Source organism: Pseudorca crassidens, chromosome 1 (genome assembly GCF_039906515.1).
Source record: "Pseudorca crassidens isolate mPseCra1 chromosome 1, mPseCra1.hap1, whole genome shotgun sequence".
Taxonomy (NCBI): Eukaryota; Metazoa; Chordata; class Mammalia; order Artiodactyla; family Delphinidae; genus Pseudorca; species Pseudorca crassidens.
In genome coordinates this window covers 137,355,106-137,370,829 of record NC_090296.1, presented here as the reverse complement: position 1 = coordinate 137,370,829, position 15,724 = coordinate 137,355,106, and the positions used below count along the sequence as shown (strand labels likewise).

Genomic DNA, 15,724 nt, shown 5'->3' with positions numbered 1-15,724 from the left:
GTTATAGCAGCACTCTAGAATTAAAAGTTGATTTATGATTTAATATTTACATAGTTTTAATATTTGCTTAATATTGGCTTCATCTGTGTACACGTTCTGCATTTTCAATTTTGTCAGCTCGTTCAGTTTAAATCCCATAGAAAGTCTGTATTTTATCTATTGTTTATGACAGATTCGAGACGGACAGACAAACTGTTACGTGTTGAAGAATAAAGATTTAGAACAAGCTTTTAAAGGAGTTATTTACTTGGAGATGGACCTCATATATAATCCGGTAGGTCTAACTGGACATATGTCCCAGCTTCTCTCTATGGAAAGTAAAAGGTGACCAGCCTGGAGAGATTCAAATCAATGTAAAATGTTTCAGAATTTTTGCAGCTACAAAGAAAATAGTGTTTTAAAACTGAGCCAAGAAAAATCAGTGCTGGACAGTCTGGTATTAATCCTGTTGGACCAGTAGAATTGATGGTGTGTAATTCTCAATAAATGTCAAGGGAAAAAAAAATAAGAGGAAAATGAGGTTCTTAGCTATATTACCTTTAATCTTCTTCCAAGGCAACAGTTGGCTGTTGGACAGAGATATCTTCAAGCCTCTGACATGTTATTTAATTATTATAGTAGATGTCCTGCTATCCAACACTATCAAGATAGGTAGTTACTCGATTGAAAACTACAGTTAAAGGAGGATTTTTTTTAATGTATCTTAAACTTTTAGTTTAATATAAATAAAATACATAAATATTACATTCACTTGCCAATTTTTAGGTGTGGGCCTAAAACCTTTTTTTAAATAGCATGGACATATTATTTTTAGTTCTACAGCATATTCCTTGCATAAATATACCCGTAACATCTATGATTTCTAATTTCAGTTTCTTGAAAGTAGAGATATTTTTTAAAAAACACTCACAGAACAATCTGAATGTGGAATTCCTCCTGATTATTTTTCCATAAAATCATCACCTCAATAGCAGTATCTTTTTAGTCACTGACCTTTCTCAAGGCTTTCTAGAGCAACATCGATTTCAAGTCTCTTGATCTGTATTTCAATAATTTATATAATTAATATAGAATTATAGTAACAGGTAAAATGGGCATAAACAGGTTTGCGAATTAGCACAGTTGGTTCTAGGTGGGCATACTATTCAAGTGCCAGGAGCAGAAATCCCTAGGCGTGCGCAGACATGGCTTACTTAGCTGTGAGCATTCCTTGTCATAGTATCAGCAGTAAGTTCTAGAAAGGGAAGGGAGAGCACAGTTAATCCAGTTAGTGGGGTAAATGAATGTAGCATAATGGTGCTTTTACAATAATTAGAAGAACGGCTGCCATTTATTGGCCATCTACGATGGGCCAGGCTCTGATACTATTTCATTTCATCCCCGCAATAAGCCTGGTCCCTAGCTATCATGAATGCCATCTTATGACGAGCAAATGGAATTAAACAGGGGAGCTGATTTGCTGATAAATGAGTGAGTCGGGATCCAGATCCAGATCTTTCTGACTTCTCAATTATCCCGATGCTGCATTGCTGATTGTTTGCTATCTTTAAGAGATTATTCATAAAATCAATGGCAGGGAAGTTTTATATTTTATTCCTGGGAATGTTAGAACTCTGGGCACAGCCTCCAGTATGGGGTCTGTTGTTACTTCCTCTTTTTCCCCATTTCTTAACCTTTCCCTTCAGGAGATCATATGTATGTGTTGCACACAGATCACCCTTCATCTCCTCTTTTCTTCTGGCAGGTAATTGTATATAGACCATGCACACAGATAAAACTTGAGTTTTAGGGGGAAAAACAGCCTTAAATTAAAACTGTTAAGTAATGTTCTAGTTGTCCATCTGATGTAGAGGAGAAGGACTTGAATTTTGTTCTTTCAGGTTTTCCTCAGTTTAGTGATTTGGATAAACCATGAAATCTCTCTGACCCTCAGTTTATTCCCTAAAAGCTGGGCTAAAATGACTCATTTACTTATTTTTCTGGATCATTGAGAGGAAATGAGATTCTCTTTGGAAGAAATGTTTTTATAAGCCGGAAACTGATTTTCACATGCAAGGTATTACTGGCAAAGAGTAGAGTAGTTCAAAACTTTGATGTGAAAGGAAGTTTTACTTTTTTAGAGACTTTGGTTTGAGGACTTCATGAACCCCATCTCTGCAGTGGTTTAAAATATCTCTTTGATTTGCAACGTGGAAACAACACTCTGGAATCTCCAGTCTGACCTACCCGAGTGATGCTCATGAAATGAGACTCCGGAGACCCATGCAGAGCTCCGGGTACCCACCATGTCTCTGCCACCCCCCAAACCCCTAACCCCGTGCCCTTAGGGTCAGAAGGTATTGGTTTCCAGAACTTCTCAGTCATTAGAAAAAGAAGAGAGTGAAGTCCATCTCAATGCTGCCCCTTTTAACACTGGTGTCTTTCTAGATCAAAGCAAGTATTCGGACCTTTACTCCCAGAGAAAAGCGCTTTGTTGAAGATAGCCGCAAGCTGTCCAAAAAGGTAGGTCAGTGCAGTAAACTGGCTTGTTGGTACAGTCGGCACCCAGCACCCGGAGTACTTACTGGTCATGACTTGGTTGCATCTCACCCTCCTTCTCTGTTTTCCTCTCTCCCTCCTCCCTCTCCCCGCTTGTCTCCCCATCTCTCCACTCCTTCCTCTATCTCTCCTTCTCTCCCTAGACAAGGAGTTCAGTTGGGCTCAGTAAGAAGGGAAAGACTCAGAACATATCTATTGGATGCTGCAGAGGGTGTCAGCCCTCTATTCATCCCCTGAACCATTTTGTAAACAAAAATTCTGAGCATCAAGCCATAAACCTTCTCTTGAACTTACTTGCCCCTCCTACCCTCCTTTAATCACAGCCATTTTAGTCTCCATCTTTCAACATTTCAGGGAGGCATTCTGCCAGTGGAGTTCATCATGGAATTAACCCAGTTGATCTTTCAAGATGTCCAGCCTCAGATTCACTGATACCTGCCCCTACCACTTTTTTTTGCCTAAATTTGGATTGTGTTGGCATTTTACCTCCTATTAACTCTCACTCCCTCTGCCTGTTGCCCTTAACGCCTCTCTCATCAGTTCAACAAAAAGTGAAGATCAGGGCCAAGTAGAGGAAGTTTCACATTTTATTTTTTTTTAACATGACCTTTACAGTTCTTTTCAGAGCCCCTCCCTGTCCTATTCAGACACAGTTCAGGATTTCACTCTGTACTTACTGTCCCTCTTCAGTTGTGTAGCAAAGAACAAAGTGTCCCCTTTTTAAAGTGTTTATTACTTCCACCACTTCCTGTGGGGTGAGCAGCTGTGGATTACAGAAAGCAAGTTAAATATAAAGGCATCTTATCATCCTTTGGTTTCCCATGAACTTCTGGACACACTCGGGAAAGGCCTTAAACCTCTTCTGAAGGGGACGTCCAAATGTTTTGTTTTGGTCTGCGTAACATTGAGTGTAATATTTATTTTGTGTAATCTGAGTAAATGGCTTTATTATTGTTGTTATTATTGCCTTTTGCTCTGTTTACTTGAAAGTTAAAACCTGAGTTGAGGTAGGTGGCACAGCTGCTTTGCAAACAAATTGAAATGAATCTACCTACAACTGGGAGAAAAGACATTTCCTTTGCCAAACAGGACCTCCGCGTTGGGTGGCTTTGGGCTCTGAGAGCACCGGGAGTTTTGGGGCTGAGACCCTGGGGTATGTTAGGTTTCTCCCCAAGTTCCTCTCAGCACTAAGTGTCCCCAGATTTTTATAAAGTTGAAACTTGTGCTCATGACACAAATACTTAAAATCACTTAGTATGTGCCAGGCTCTCTTCTAAGCCCTTTAATTCTCTTCACAACCTACAAGGTTAGCACTCCTGTCAACCCCATTGAATAAGAGAGAGGTTAAGAAACTGGCCCAAGGTCACACAGCAAAGAGGTAGGAGAGCCGGATTTCCTTTCCAGAGCTTTACTTTCCTATAGAATAGACTTTTTATTCTGGATTAGATGAGCTAGAGTACATGTACATTTCTACTGTAAATCTACCCATTTCCTTCCAAACTAAGCAACATAGTCCCTCATTCCATTCTGTCTCTCTCAAACACACACACACACACACATTTCACATGCCTGACTGCTGGGTTTTTTTTTTTGTTTGTTTTTTTTGGCTGCGTTGGGTCTTTGTTGCTGTGTGTGGGCTTCCTCTAGTTGAGGCGAGTGGGGGCTACTCTGCGTTGCGGTGGGCGGGCTTCTCACTGGTGGCTTCTCTTGTCGCGGAGCACGGGCTCTAGGTGCACGGGCTTCAGTAGTTGCAGCACGCAGGCTCAGTAGTTGTGGCGCGTGGACTCTAGGATGCTCAGGCTTTTGTAGTTGTGGCGCGTGGGCTCAGTAGTTGTGGCTCGCAGACTCTAGAGCACAGGCTCAGTAGTTGTGGTGCATGGGCTTAGTTGTTCCACGGCATGGGGGATCTTCCCAGACCATGGATCGAACCCGTGTTCCCTGCATTGACAGGTGGATTCTTAACCACTGCGCCATCAGGGAAGTCCCCTGACTGCTGTATTTTTTACCAGCTCAGTTTTGTGCTGAACATTATTGAAACAGCCTATTCTCCTTCAAAGGAGCTATAAAATGCATTGGATTTTCTTTTCCTCCCAGGATGATCATAGTTTAAAAATGAACTTTAGAGAAAGTATTAGGACTCTTCATTTTTACTGTTTTGTTCATTGGCAGTTATACAGAATATAATTTAAATGACCAAGCTGTCTGATCTAAAGAGAATATTTGGAGTGTTTAAACCTAGTTCTCTGTTTTCCATTTTTTTAATCAGATCTTATCAAGAGATGTAGACCGAGTGAAAAGACTCACCATGACAGTCTGGAATACAGTACAGTTCCTTACAAGCTGCTTCCGGTGGGAATCCACATTGAGAAGTACAGTAGCATTCGTGGTAAGCTTCCTTTTTTATGTTCAACTTACTTGCTTCTGAGCCCCAAGTCCAAATGCAGATGGGTTTTATTTTACTTACGTGAAGCAGAATGAGGCACATTCAACATAGCTGAAGTTTACACTGGTAAGGAAACTTTAAAAAAAGGATAGTCATTCATCTTTCTAAAATATATTATGACATAGGAGATTATGTAGGAGGTGTCTTTCCAAGACCATACTTGTCGGATTTACCCTTGGAAATCCCTTAAATTACCCAAATCATACTTATATACTATCTCTTGATAAGGTAAAGAGAGCCAGCGTTCTATGCATTTTTAAATGTTTTTGTGGTGGTTATTATAAACCATTCGTATAGTACCCACAATGTGTTTGTCTCCTTCTGTACTCATGAGGGCCAGTGTTTTCTGAAAAATGGCAGTTGAAAAATCACATAACTAAATGAAGACTAAATCGCTCTAATTTATGTTTTAAGTAAATCATTGGCAAACTTTGGTAAAAAAAAAACATTTATTCAGATCAAACCTCTTGAGACGTAACTGATTACTACACATTACAAGTTGACTCAACACCACAAAGGAGAACCACTGTCTGTGAAATACATTCTTATAATAAGAGTTGGCCTTTCCTTATGAGCATAATAAAATCACGGAATCTCAGAACTGCATGAGATCTTAAAACCACCTAGGTCAACCAGAGAGTCCAAGAATCTTGTAAGGACTCGAAAGTTAGTATAATGTCCTCACTTTACATCTCTGGGCATCCTCCCTCCTCTATAAAGGCACTTGTCATTGATCAGATTGGTAGCGTCAGGCATGGGAGGAGAAACCAATTTGCTCGACTGCTAATCTTGTGCCTTTTGTATTATGCCATTAACTTCTGCACGGTGCAAAGATCACAGTAGGACCTAATACGATGTGTGAGTGGTTGAGTCATGATCACGGCTCTTTTGTCTTCTGGTTTCTATCATCCATGCTCTCTCTTACCCACCAGGCTTATCCACATTAAAAAAAAAAAAATCAGTCCCAGAGGTCAGTGGGTTGGAGGTCACTCCCACCTTTAATGCAAGCTGTATACTGGCTCCATAAGAGGCTTTTTTCTTAGCCATTTTAGCACTTTGTTTTATCTTTAGTTAATGTTAGTTTTTCATTGGTTCAGGAGGTAGAAGCCCTGTGATGGCTGCAGCCTTGGCGTTTAATATACTTTTTGTTTGTTTTAAAGTTGTTAGAACAATTGGGCTTGATAACAAAATTAAGAAGGATTTTATTAATCCCTATCTGCCTTTGACTTGGCACTGATTTATCCGCTTCCCTTTCTCACATTCTCCTCAGCTGGGGGCTTCGTGTGCTGGGTTCCTCTTCAGCCTCCCTGCCTCTGTTTCCCACCTGAATCCTCTCTACAAACTTTCCAGGGAATGTTCTGTGTGATTCTGGGCAAACGAGGCAAGTCAACATGATTGGTGGCTTCTTCCAGTCAGCACCCCGGCCAGTCCCTTGGAGGAAGAAGGATTTCCTCTTTCTCGAGCTTAGTTTCTGGCACTGAGATTTTTAGAAAAACAGAGATCTGTTGCACTGGATTATGTAGGGGGATGACAGAAATGATTAATGGGCTGTCAGCCTGATCTGAAGAAAGATTACAACAATGAATAGAAATAAGTTGTTTCATAGAGGGGGCTTCTAAACGGGAAGGGAGCCTTGGCATTGGGGCCACTTCTGCATGGCCTGGGACCTGAGTGGACCCTCCTTGCTGACACCGCACCGCACAGCCCTCTGCCAGGCTGGCTGCCAGAGGCAGGCTAGCACATCCTCCTTTAAAATCCCTGAGGCCCAAGGAACGAAAGATAGAGGAGTGCTCTTCTTGCTGGTTTGCCACAATGTAATTTTGCAAGGGTACCTGAGTTTATGAGATGGTGGGAGGCCCCACTGCAGGTGTGGATGGGGGACACCTGTGCATCCGTTCTTTCTCTCTCTAGGTTGTCCTGAAGGTACTGAAATAAAGACAGCTTCATTCAGATACACTTAGTTTTCTGTTTTCATTTGAAACTCTACTTTTGAATGTTTATCTCACATTTACTTTGACCAGCCATGGTGGATCTCAGAGATACTGCAGATGTAGAGACGTAGGTATCTCCCCTCCCTAAGCTGATGATGTGTAATTTCATTAGAGAATGTTTTTGTTGCTACCATCGTGATGGTCACTCCAAAACTATTTCTGCTCTTAAAGCGAGAACATATAAAGAAAAATACATTCTAGGATAAAATAAAAAATTCATTGTAGCCTCCCTTATTTTCTTTAATAAGATCAGGGGTAGCCAAGCCTTCATATTTTTCAGAAAACATTTTTGCTTTCATGGCTCTTGCTTACAGACTTAACACTAGCTGCTTGTGGAGTGCTGATGGGTGATTCCAGGCCTGTGGGCTGCCACTGGCTGTGCCCCTGACTCTGTAGGACTCTGTTCAGGGTTGTCTTTCTGAAGAATGTTGGATCCTCGGGTGACCTGGGCCAGAGAGGGAGGAATGGGGAGACTGTGTTGCTGAAGCCTGGCTTCGCTCCCTCACTCCACTACTGAGAACACTGTGCTTGTCTTGGTGGTACAGTACACACTGATGTTCTCCTATGATCTACTGAGGACAGAATGCTGCTCCGGGTCTTTATCCATCCATGTGGTACTTTGTTCATGCTTCGTCCACTTGCCTTGGCATTTCAGGGGCAGAGCAATTTCGTGCTGGTCTGAAGCAAGGTCTTAAGCCAAGAATTTATTAAACAATAGGACTGCATGTGAAGGCCTTTCTCTGTTAGAAATTAGGATCAGTGCTCTTTGAGGGTTCACTGCACAGGTGTGAAAAGAACCGTTTTGGCTAAACCCGTCTCCATTGGGGCTTTTCCTTCCCCTAGAGGTACAGCACCACAAGCTAAGGGCAGAAACATAGGAATTTTTCACTTCTGTTTTGTCAGGTAACATGAAATTGCTTTACTAACATCATGTTCATGTTTCTATTTTCAGTTGATACAAAGCAGGAATGTTATAGGATCATGTTTAGTATATTCTGGTTGTTAATCTTAAGACTTTATGAAAGCAAGCCATACATTTTCTAAGGGATCCTGTGGATGTATGTATGAATATATCGTATCTTGTTGAAAGCAGGAGTTAAAGGAAAGCATCCTGTTAAGATCTAGGTCCTGTGGTGTCCGGTCAGAAGTGGATGAACAAACATGAGAAAATTTATCTTGCTAGACTGTCTAAGCATTAACCTCTCCCACCAGAGGATTAATCCCCTCTCCACTTAAGGTGGGTGGTGGTTCTCCCAATACTAAGAGAAGAAAGTTATCTTCCATTTCCTGACACCTGCCACATGACTGTTACTATATACTGTTTAATTCATTGTTATTGTAAGAAATTAAAAGTGGACTATTATTGAAGTATAGTTGATTTACAATGTTGTGTTAGTTTCAGGTGTACAACCAAGTGATTCAGTTATACATATATATATATATATATATATATGTCTATTCTTTTTCAGATTCTTTTCTATTATAGGTTATTACAAGGTATTGAATATAATTCCCTGTGCTGTACAGTAGGTCACTGAATGTGGACTTGTTTAGAGTAGTCAGATTCCAAATCATACTTCTATAGGCTTAATTTTTTTTAACGTCTTTATTGGAGTATAATTGCTTTACGTGGTGTGTTAGTTTCTGCTTTATAACAAAGGGAATCAGCTATACATATACATATGTCCCCATATCTCCTCCCTCTTACGTCTCCCTCCCAACCCTCCATATCCCACCCCTCTAGGTGGTCACAAAGCACCCAGCTGATCTCCCTGTGCTATGTGGCTGCTTCCCACTAGCTATCTATTTTACATTTGGTAGTGTATATATGTCCATGCCACTCTCTCACTTCGTCACAGCTTACCCTTCCCCCTCCCCGTGTCATTACCTCTTTTGAGTCTTTCTCCTTCCTCTAAGTTTTCTAGATTTTTTTTAGTGTGTTTTCCGAGCTTTACTTGCTTTAAGCTAAAGATAATTGTTTTTCACTCAAAAGTTCACATTCTCAGTTTTTCCAATTGAAAGATAAATGAATATAAGATATCAACTTATGGACAGAGGCCTATAACTGAAACATCATGCCTAGAAGAAGCACATCTGTATATTTCCCTATGAATGGATTTGTAAATATACGTGGTATTTTGTATACATGTCCGTGGTCATTCCCAGTCACAGGCTTTGAACTCTAGGGATAATTAATGGCTTTTGTTGTTTCAGTGATTACTATGTGTCAGGTACTGTCCTAAAGCATGTTATAAGTGTTAATTCACTTAATTCTCATAACAAGCTGCTGATGTAGATGCCAGGATCAGTATTTCCTTCTTTTTACACATAAGAAAAATAAGCCCATAGAAGTTAAATAAAGGTTAAAGTGTCAGAGCTCATATGCTTTTAAGAGACAGAGCTGAGATTTAAACCCAGACCATCAGGATTTAGAGTCCATGCATGTAAACACTGGGCTACACTGCCTGTCATTGACGCCCAGGATTCAGTGATCACGATCCTTGTATTTAGATAGATATAATGGCTCTAGGGACAACCATATGAGTCATTTCAGACATGTATAATATCTAGGTGTTATAAATGGAAGTTAAGCCTATTCCAAGATGCTTTGGGAGAAAGAAGTCCTTATTATATGGGTAAGAATAATTCTCAGACATAGTCATTATATTCACAAGAGATGGAGTAAAATTAAAGAAGTGAAAGGTAGAAATGTCTCTGGCATCTTTGGGGAACAGCCCAGACCGTGGGAATCTCATGCTTATGACATCCGTGGAATTCAGCTTGATGGTCTGGAAAACCTCAGTGCTTGGTTCTAGGCTAAGCCCTAAATTGAGGTCTGAGTTATCTTTTCCCGCTTTTGGAGGAAGCTCTTAGATGATGTTGAAGGGCTTTCAAGGGGAGAGTGAAGAGTGAAAACAACTAAAGGAAGGAGCCATGGAAGGAATCTGTAGTTTTCAGATCTTCAAGAGTTCCAGGTTGTTCAGAATAAGGGCTAGTAGTGGAGATGAGTAACTATCTACATTAGTAAATTACTACAAAATATCTTAAAACAGTGGCTTTCAGAGAAATTGGCTCATATTTCTACTGTGGGAAGGGTGCTCTATTGTATGATATATTCCCATGTCTAGTGCAAATACGTTATTTGATGATAGTTAAGAGGAATTGAGTTTGTTTTCAAAAGATAATTTTGCATTGTGGTATTTGTATTGTAGAAGCAATCATCTGTATGAGTCTTTTTGATTTGTTTTTCTCTTGGGTAATTGTACTTTATATACAAGCCCCAAATATTGTCTATAAAAAGACCTAAGGTTATATTATGGCATAAATTTTTTCATATGGCAGGAATCATTTACTTGACAGTTGGCATCATCAGAAAATTATTTTAATAGCAAAGGTCTCCCAATGCTGCCAAAAAGGATTGCATTTATGTAGTTTGGTTTTCCACCACTCTTTAAGGCCCTCGCCTCTTGCATTGAGGGAGAGGAGTCTATGGGGGCATTGATGGATTCCTTATTTATTAAAATTTTACTGGGACCTTTGATGTTAAAAAGCAATCTAAGTCTACCATATATCAATGGGTATTTTCATAAAGCTATGCTTTTAACATCTGTGACTTTTTTCCCTGCATTTTTGGATTGTAAGAAAATGAAGAATTAATTCTTCAGAGTTGACAGGGCCTGCAATATGATACATAATTTAAAGCATCAATCAACTGTCCCGCTCCCCAATAGGGTTAAAATACAATTCTCCACTTTCTTAGTGATAGCCCCTATTTAACATATATAGAATTCTTAGCTTTTAGGGACCCTAGAATTTTGAGAAGTGTGAAATGATTTCACATTGAACTTAAAAACAATAACAACTGTAACAGAACGAACCCTTCCATCACACACATATGTGCGTACACACACTCACACACAAAACACTGAGAAGCAGAGGGCATTTGGGAAGCAAAAAGTTTCGCTGCTGAAAGTTTCCTAAGAAAGATTTGATAAAAATTTCATGAGACGTTGTGGAGTGTCCCTGTTTATAATCCCTTCTGTGGCCCACAGGACATTCAGATTGAACTTACTTTGGTACAGATGACAATTACACTGGACGTTTTGTTTTCAGATTGGACGATTTAAATAGTGCTGGTCAGTTGTCTTTTTGATGCTTTAGATATTTATGTGTTAACTGGGTCTAAAAAATTTTTATTTTTTTAAAAAAAAATTCTATCACCAGTTTATTCACAACTAGATGCACTGCATTTGATTCAACTTTTGGTGGCTGTTTCCACATCCACCAGAAGTCACAATCGGATGTGCACAGCAGGCATCACTGCCTGTTTGGTGGGTGTTTGTGCGGTTGCTGCTTAAAGATTAACAGTTAAACTGAAAAAAAATCCACAGTTACAGTCACCATTTTGTCTGGAGAAAATTTTTTAGGCATCTTAAATGTTACGTATATATACTTACATGCAAAAATGTATAAATATATTACATTAAATGCTTAAAATATTTGCCAGTTTATTATTTGTTTTATTTAACATTTGTACAATGATTTCCAAAATCTTCCTTTTCACAGTGGACTACCTAACATACTTTTAAAAATACCTTAAAGTTCTTTTTCAGTATTTTTTTCCATAAGAACAATCCATTATTGCACATTGTGATTATAATTTTTTACAACATAATTGCACCTTCTATTGACAACTTCTCAGGCATTAACTAATTATGCCATTTAATAAAATTACAGTAATTGCATTAAAAGATTATCTATTGAAAATTTAAAAGGACACTCTTAGCTATTTTAGTATATTTCATGTTTATATTTTCAACTTTATAATTGAATTGCATTTCCAGGCAGAATCCTAGCTATACTGAATGAAATCAGCTGGTATTTTGGAGCATGCCAATTTTGAATAGTAAGCATTAGATCTTCATGTTTTAAAATCCCAGAATAGCATATGTTGTCAGTCTTCACACGGCCCTGCTGGGTAATAAGTGAATGGTTCTGATAGGTCCAGGCCCTGTATGGAGACTCTCTGTCTCTACCTGCTGCCTTTCCTAAGCTTTCTATTGAGATGTACTTGCAAGTACACATTTTTTGCCTTCTGTGAATTTTCTGGTTAGGAGCCATTGTCCTTTACAGATTCCAGAGAACTCAGTCTAGTTCTCTCTGCTGTCCAGAGATACCCTACTGTTAATTTGAACTTGATCCTGAATTTAGGAGCTTAAATCTTAGATGAAGAAAAGACTTCAGTGATCATGTTCCTCCTTGACCAAACCAGTGCTTCACTGCCTCCTTCAAGCTTGCCCCTCTTCCTCCCTCCGTCCCTCCCTTTCCACAATCATTGTTTGTCCAGTGTCTCATACACTGCTAGATATTGAGATACAGAGATGAAATGATCATAGTAAGTCATCCGACCGTCTGTCGTCCTCCCCTCTTTTCTTCTCTTCCCCCCTTCATCTCTCCCTCTCTCTCCCTTCTCACCCCATCCGCCAGCCTCCCAGCCTCTCCCCAGTATCCCTCTCCACCTCCTTTGCTGCACCCTTTCTTTCTCTCCCCCAGCTTCCCTCCACTGTCCTCCTCTTATATTTGAAACCAAAGCAGTACACTTTTACTTAATAAAGCACACCATAAGAAAAATTAAGTTTGCCCTTTGGAGAGCAAATTAAATAATAAGCATGGAACTATTTTAAACATATAAAGTGAGCTACAAATGTGGGTAGGAATTATTAGCTGATATAACTATTGGGAGGTTAGGGTGTTGCTCTCCTAACTCAGAGAAAAGCTTCGCCGAAGTGGGTACAGGTACACACACAAACACACACACACACAGTTGCTGAAAGCTTCACTGAAGTGGGTACAGGTACCCACACAGACACACACACACAGAGTTGCTGTTTCATTGCAAAGGATGTGGAGGACCTGTTCGAGAATGGGGTAGAAATGCAGACAATTGTATTCTGTGTCATGTAATTAATGTACAAGGGTCAACTATCTCTAGGGCTGATTAATGTGCATGGAACCACCAAATTCCAAATTATGTGACTCTACCTTTAAGGCTGTGATAGTACTTTTCATGTTTGACCTAATAAATTAAGTTCTTTATATCAAAATAGGAGGGATTTTATTTTAATATTTCAGGTTAATGTCATATGCTAAAAAAATCATTCAGTGTAACGTAGCCGTATGATTGAAGGATTATGTTAAGGCACTGTGAGCTACAGATTGAATGACAGAGACCAGTCTTTTATCTGTGTGTACGTCCTTACCGCTTATGATGGTGCTGAGTACGTTGCAGATATCTAATCAGTGCTTCTTAGAAGAATACTGGAACTCATGCAGACCATCTATTACCAGATACTGTTTGTTTGTATTCCAACTACTGCTCTGACCATAGCAATCTATGACCCCACCAGAGGGTAAAATTCAAAGACAGCTGAACAACTTAATCATAATCTTTTCTGATGTGCATTTTCCCACCTTTTTCTCGACCCTGCCCATGGTGGCGGGGGTGGGGTGGGGTGGTAATGGTGCTAATTTGCAGCAAAATGTCCAAAAGACAGTCAACAGTAAGCAAACTTGGAGGAGAGGGGTTGGCAAATCTCTAACCCAGATCAACAGCCCTTGAATCTGGAGGGATTTATTTTTGATTCTTACAGAGCTGAGTGCTTTCCCCCCCACTTCATCTGTTGCTATATATGACACCTGGATGTGCAAACATTTTGTCTGATGCAAAAATGGAAAAGAAGATTTAGAAATAAAAGAGAGAGGGTTGGAAGGGAGGAATAGAGTGCTGGTGTGTCTGAAAACAGTCAGGACCCATTTCCTGCTTCAGTTTTGATCTGTTGAAGAACCATGCTCAGCACTTACATTTCGGGCTAATTTGATATTGCCTTTTTGGTGGTCCGAGCTTTGTCATTTGTTTGGAAGCTGTCATCTTTATTAGTCTCTCTGGCTGATCTTTGGGGCTCCCCATCAGGTGGCGCGTGCTCTCCGTTGTCTGACTGGGCTTGGCAAGCCGCTGGCCCTTTTATTGCTGTGTGATGCGGGCATGCTTGCCGGACAGCCTGTAATTAGACCCACCACAGATGACAGTTACAAGAGAGCCTGGTAATCATTCTAGCTGCCTGATCTGATGTTTATGGAGAGAAACCTTCTTTGTGGTCTGGTTAGGGTTTACTATACTGTGTCTTACTTTTGCCATTTGATTTATAATTCAGGAAGTTGTGTTTTGCTACCTCTCTGCCGAGCTTGGAGTTGTATCATTGGTTTTTGAAATAACAGCGCTAATTTGGAGGGGGTAGTTTTCATTGGACTGATACTGTAGCTCCCAATTTTATTTAAAAAGATAGGAAGACAATTAAATCAAACAGCCAATTCATTATGTCATCATTTAAACGATGTTCCTGTACAGTGTTTACAGACTGTTTTAGTCTCCCTGGGATTTTCTGATAACCCAAATCCATGTTTTTTAGCCCTTTAAAATGACTTTTCTATATCTGGCCTAGCTTTAAAATTTTTTTTTGTTTCCACTCGTTGCCAGGGATACTTCACTTTGTCAGGGAAAAATAAAAAGAAAGAAATATACTTACTAGCTCAATTGGTGTTGAGACCTCCATGGCTACGATTTTAAGTCTGGAAAAGCATGGAGCTATAGAATGTTAAGTCAGAGGGTCTTTACGTTCATTCATGGGGGAAGAAACTGAAGGCTTCGGGAAAGTGATTTTTCTCCTGGCCTGTTAGAACAGAGGATTTTCAGTCCTTATACCATTTTTACAGTGTGTGGCTTTTGTGGTCATAAATTTTGCAATTATGGTTTTAGTTCATGAGTATGAGCTGTATTTAAACAGTGTCCACAGATTGGGTTATTAAAAAATTTTTTTAAAACATACTTTTCTGCAAGTCTTACATTTGGAAAATATTTTATAAGTCTGGAGAGCTGCTACTCAGAGGGGTAATATGCCCTGGAGGAACAAATATCTGTAATATCTGCTACTTCATGTGGGCTTTTCTTACAGCAGATGAATCTTCCTCATTAAGACTTGAGGGGTAGTGCTGCTGCCGCTAAAGATGATGACGTGAGGATGATGATGATAATCTGCTTGCATGTTCTGGGTGTTTAAGTTTTGACTTCTGCTGTTCAACTTGTTCTTACTTTATTGGGCTACAATAACACTTTTAGTGAAATACTGTCTCAAATTTTATCTTTTGTTTAAAGAGCAACAGAATACTAAGCATGAATTTGCCAATAGCAACATTTCTTCTGCTCTGGTATAAGCCAGGTACATGCAATTATAAACTTTATTGTCAATTATTCCGTAGCAAAAGTGGCTTTCCTTGGAAACCGTTGAAGTCCTCACATTTCTGGTAAGGAAATTTCTATAGGCTAATTTGTGCTCCAGATTCTACTTTGCAAAATAGGAAAATGTGATGTGTGTTTAGCTGTTAAAAAATTAGCCACCTGTGGCCTCAGTCGCCTATACCTCTTTCCATACATTTTATTTTGCATTTCATGATTTTTAGGCTTTTAGTAATGTACACATTCCAAGAGAAAAATAATTGATTTCCAGGAAATTCTGTGCATGTGCATACACACACGCACGAACATATACAAGGGGGAGGGGGGCAGAGGAGGAGGAAGAGGAGAGAAAGGAAAAGGGAAAAGAGAAGGGATAGGGCTTCCCTGGTGGCGCAGTGGTTGAGAGTCCGCCTGCCGATGCAGGGGACACAGGTTCGTGCCGCGGAGCGGCTGGGCCCGTGA

The 15,724-nt window shown here is 39.8% G+C and overlaps 1 protein-coding gene across 2 annotated transcripts in view; it reads left to right on the top strand.

Moving 5' to 3' along the window:
• The window catches only part of MCTP2 (multiple C2 and transmembrane domain containing 2), a 248,047-nt gene that overhangs the window by 163,355 nt on the left and 68,968 nt on the right, over nucleotides 1-15,724 (top strand). For both annotated transcript variants that reach the window (XM_067695631.1, XM_067695625.1), the window contains 3 exons: nucleotides 173-274; nucleotides 2,428-2,502; nucleotides 4,805-4,924. In XM_067695631.1, the coding sequence (XP_067551732.1) occupies nucleotides 173-274; nucleotides 2,428-2,502; nucleotides 4,805-4,924 (297 nt within the window). The remainder of the gene's footprint in view (nucleotides 1-172; nucleotides 275-2,427; nucleotides 2,503-4,804; nucleotides 4,925-15,724) is intronic.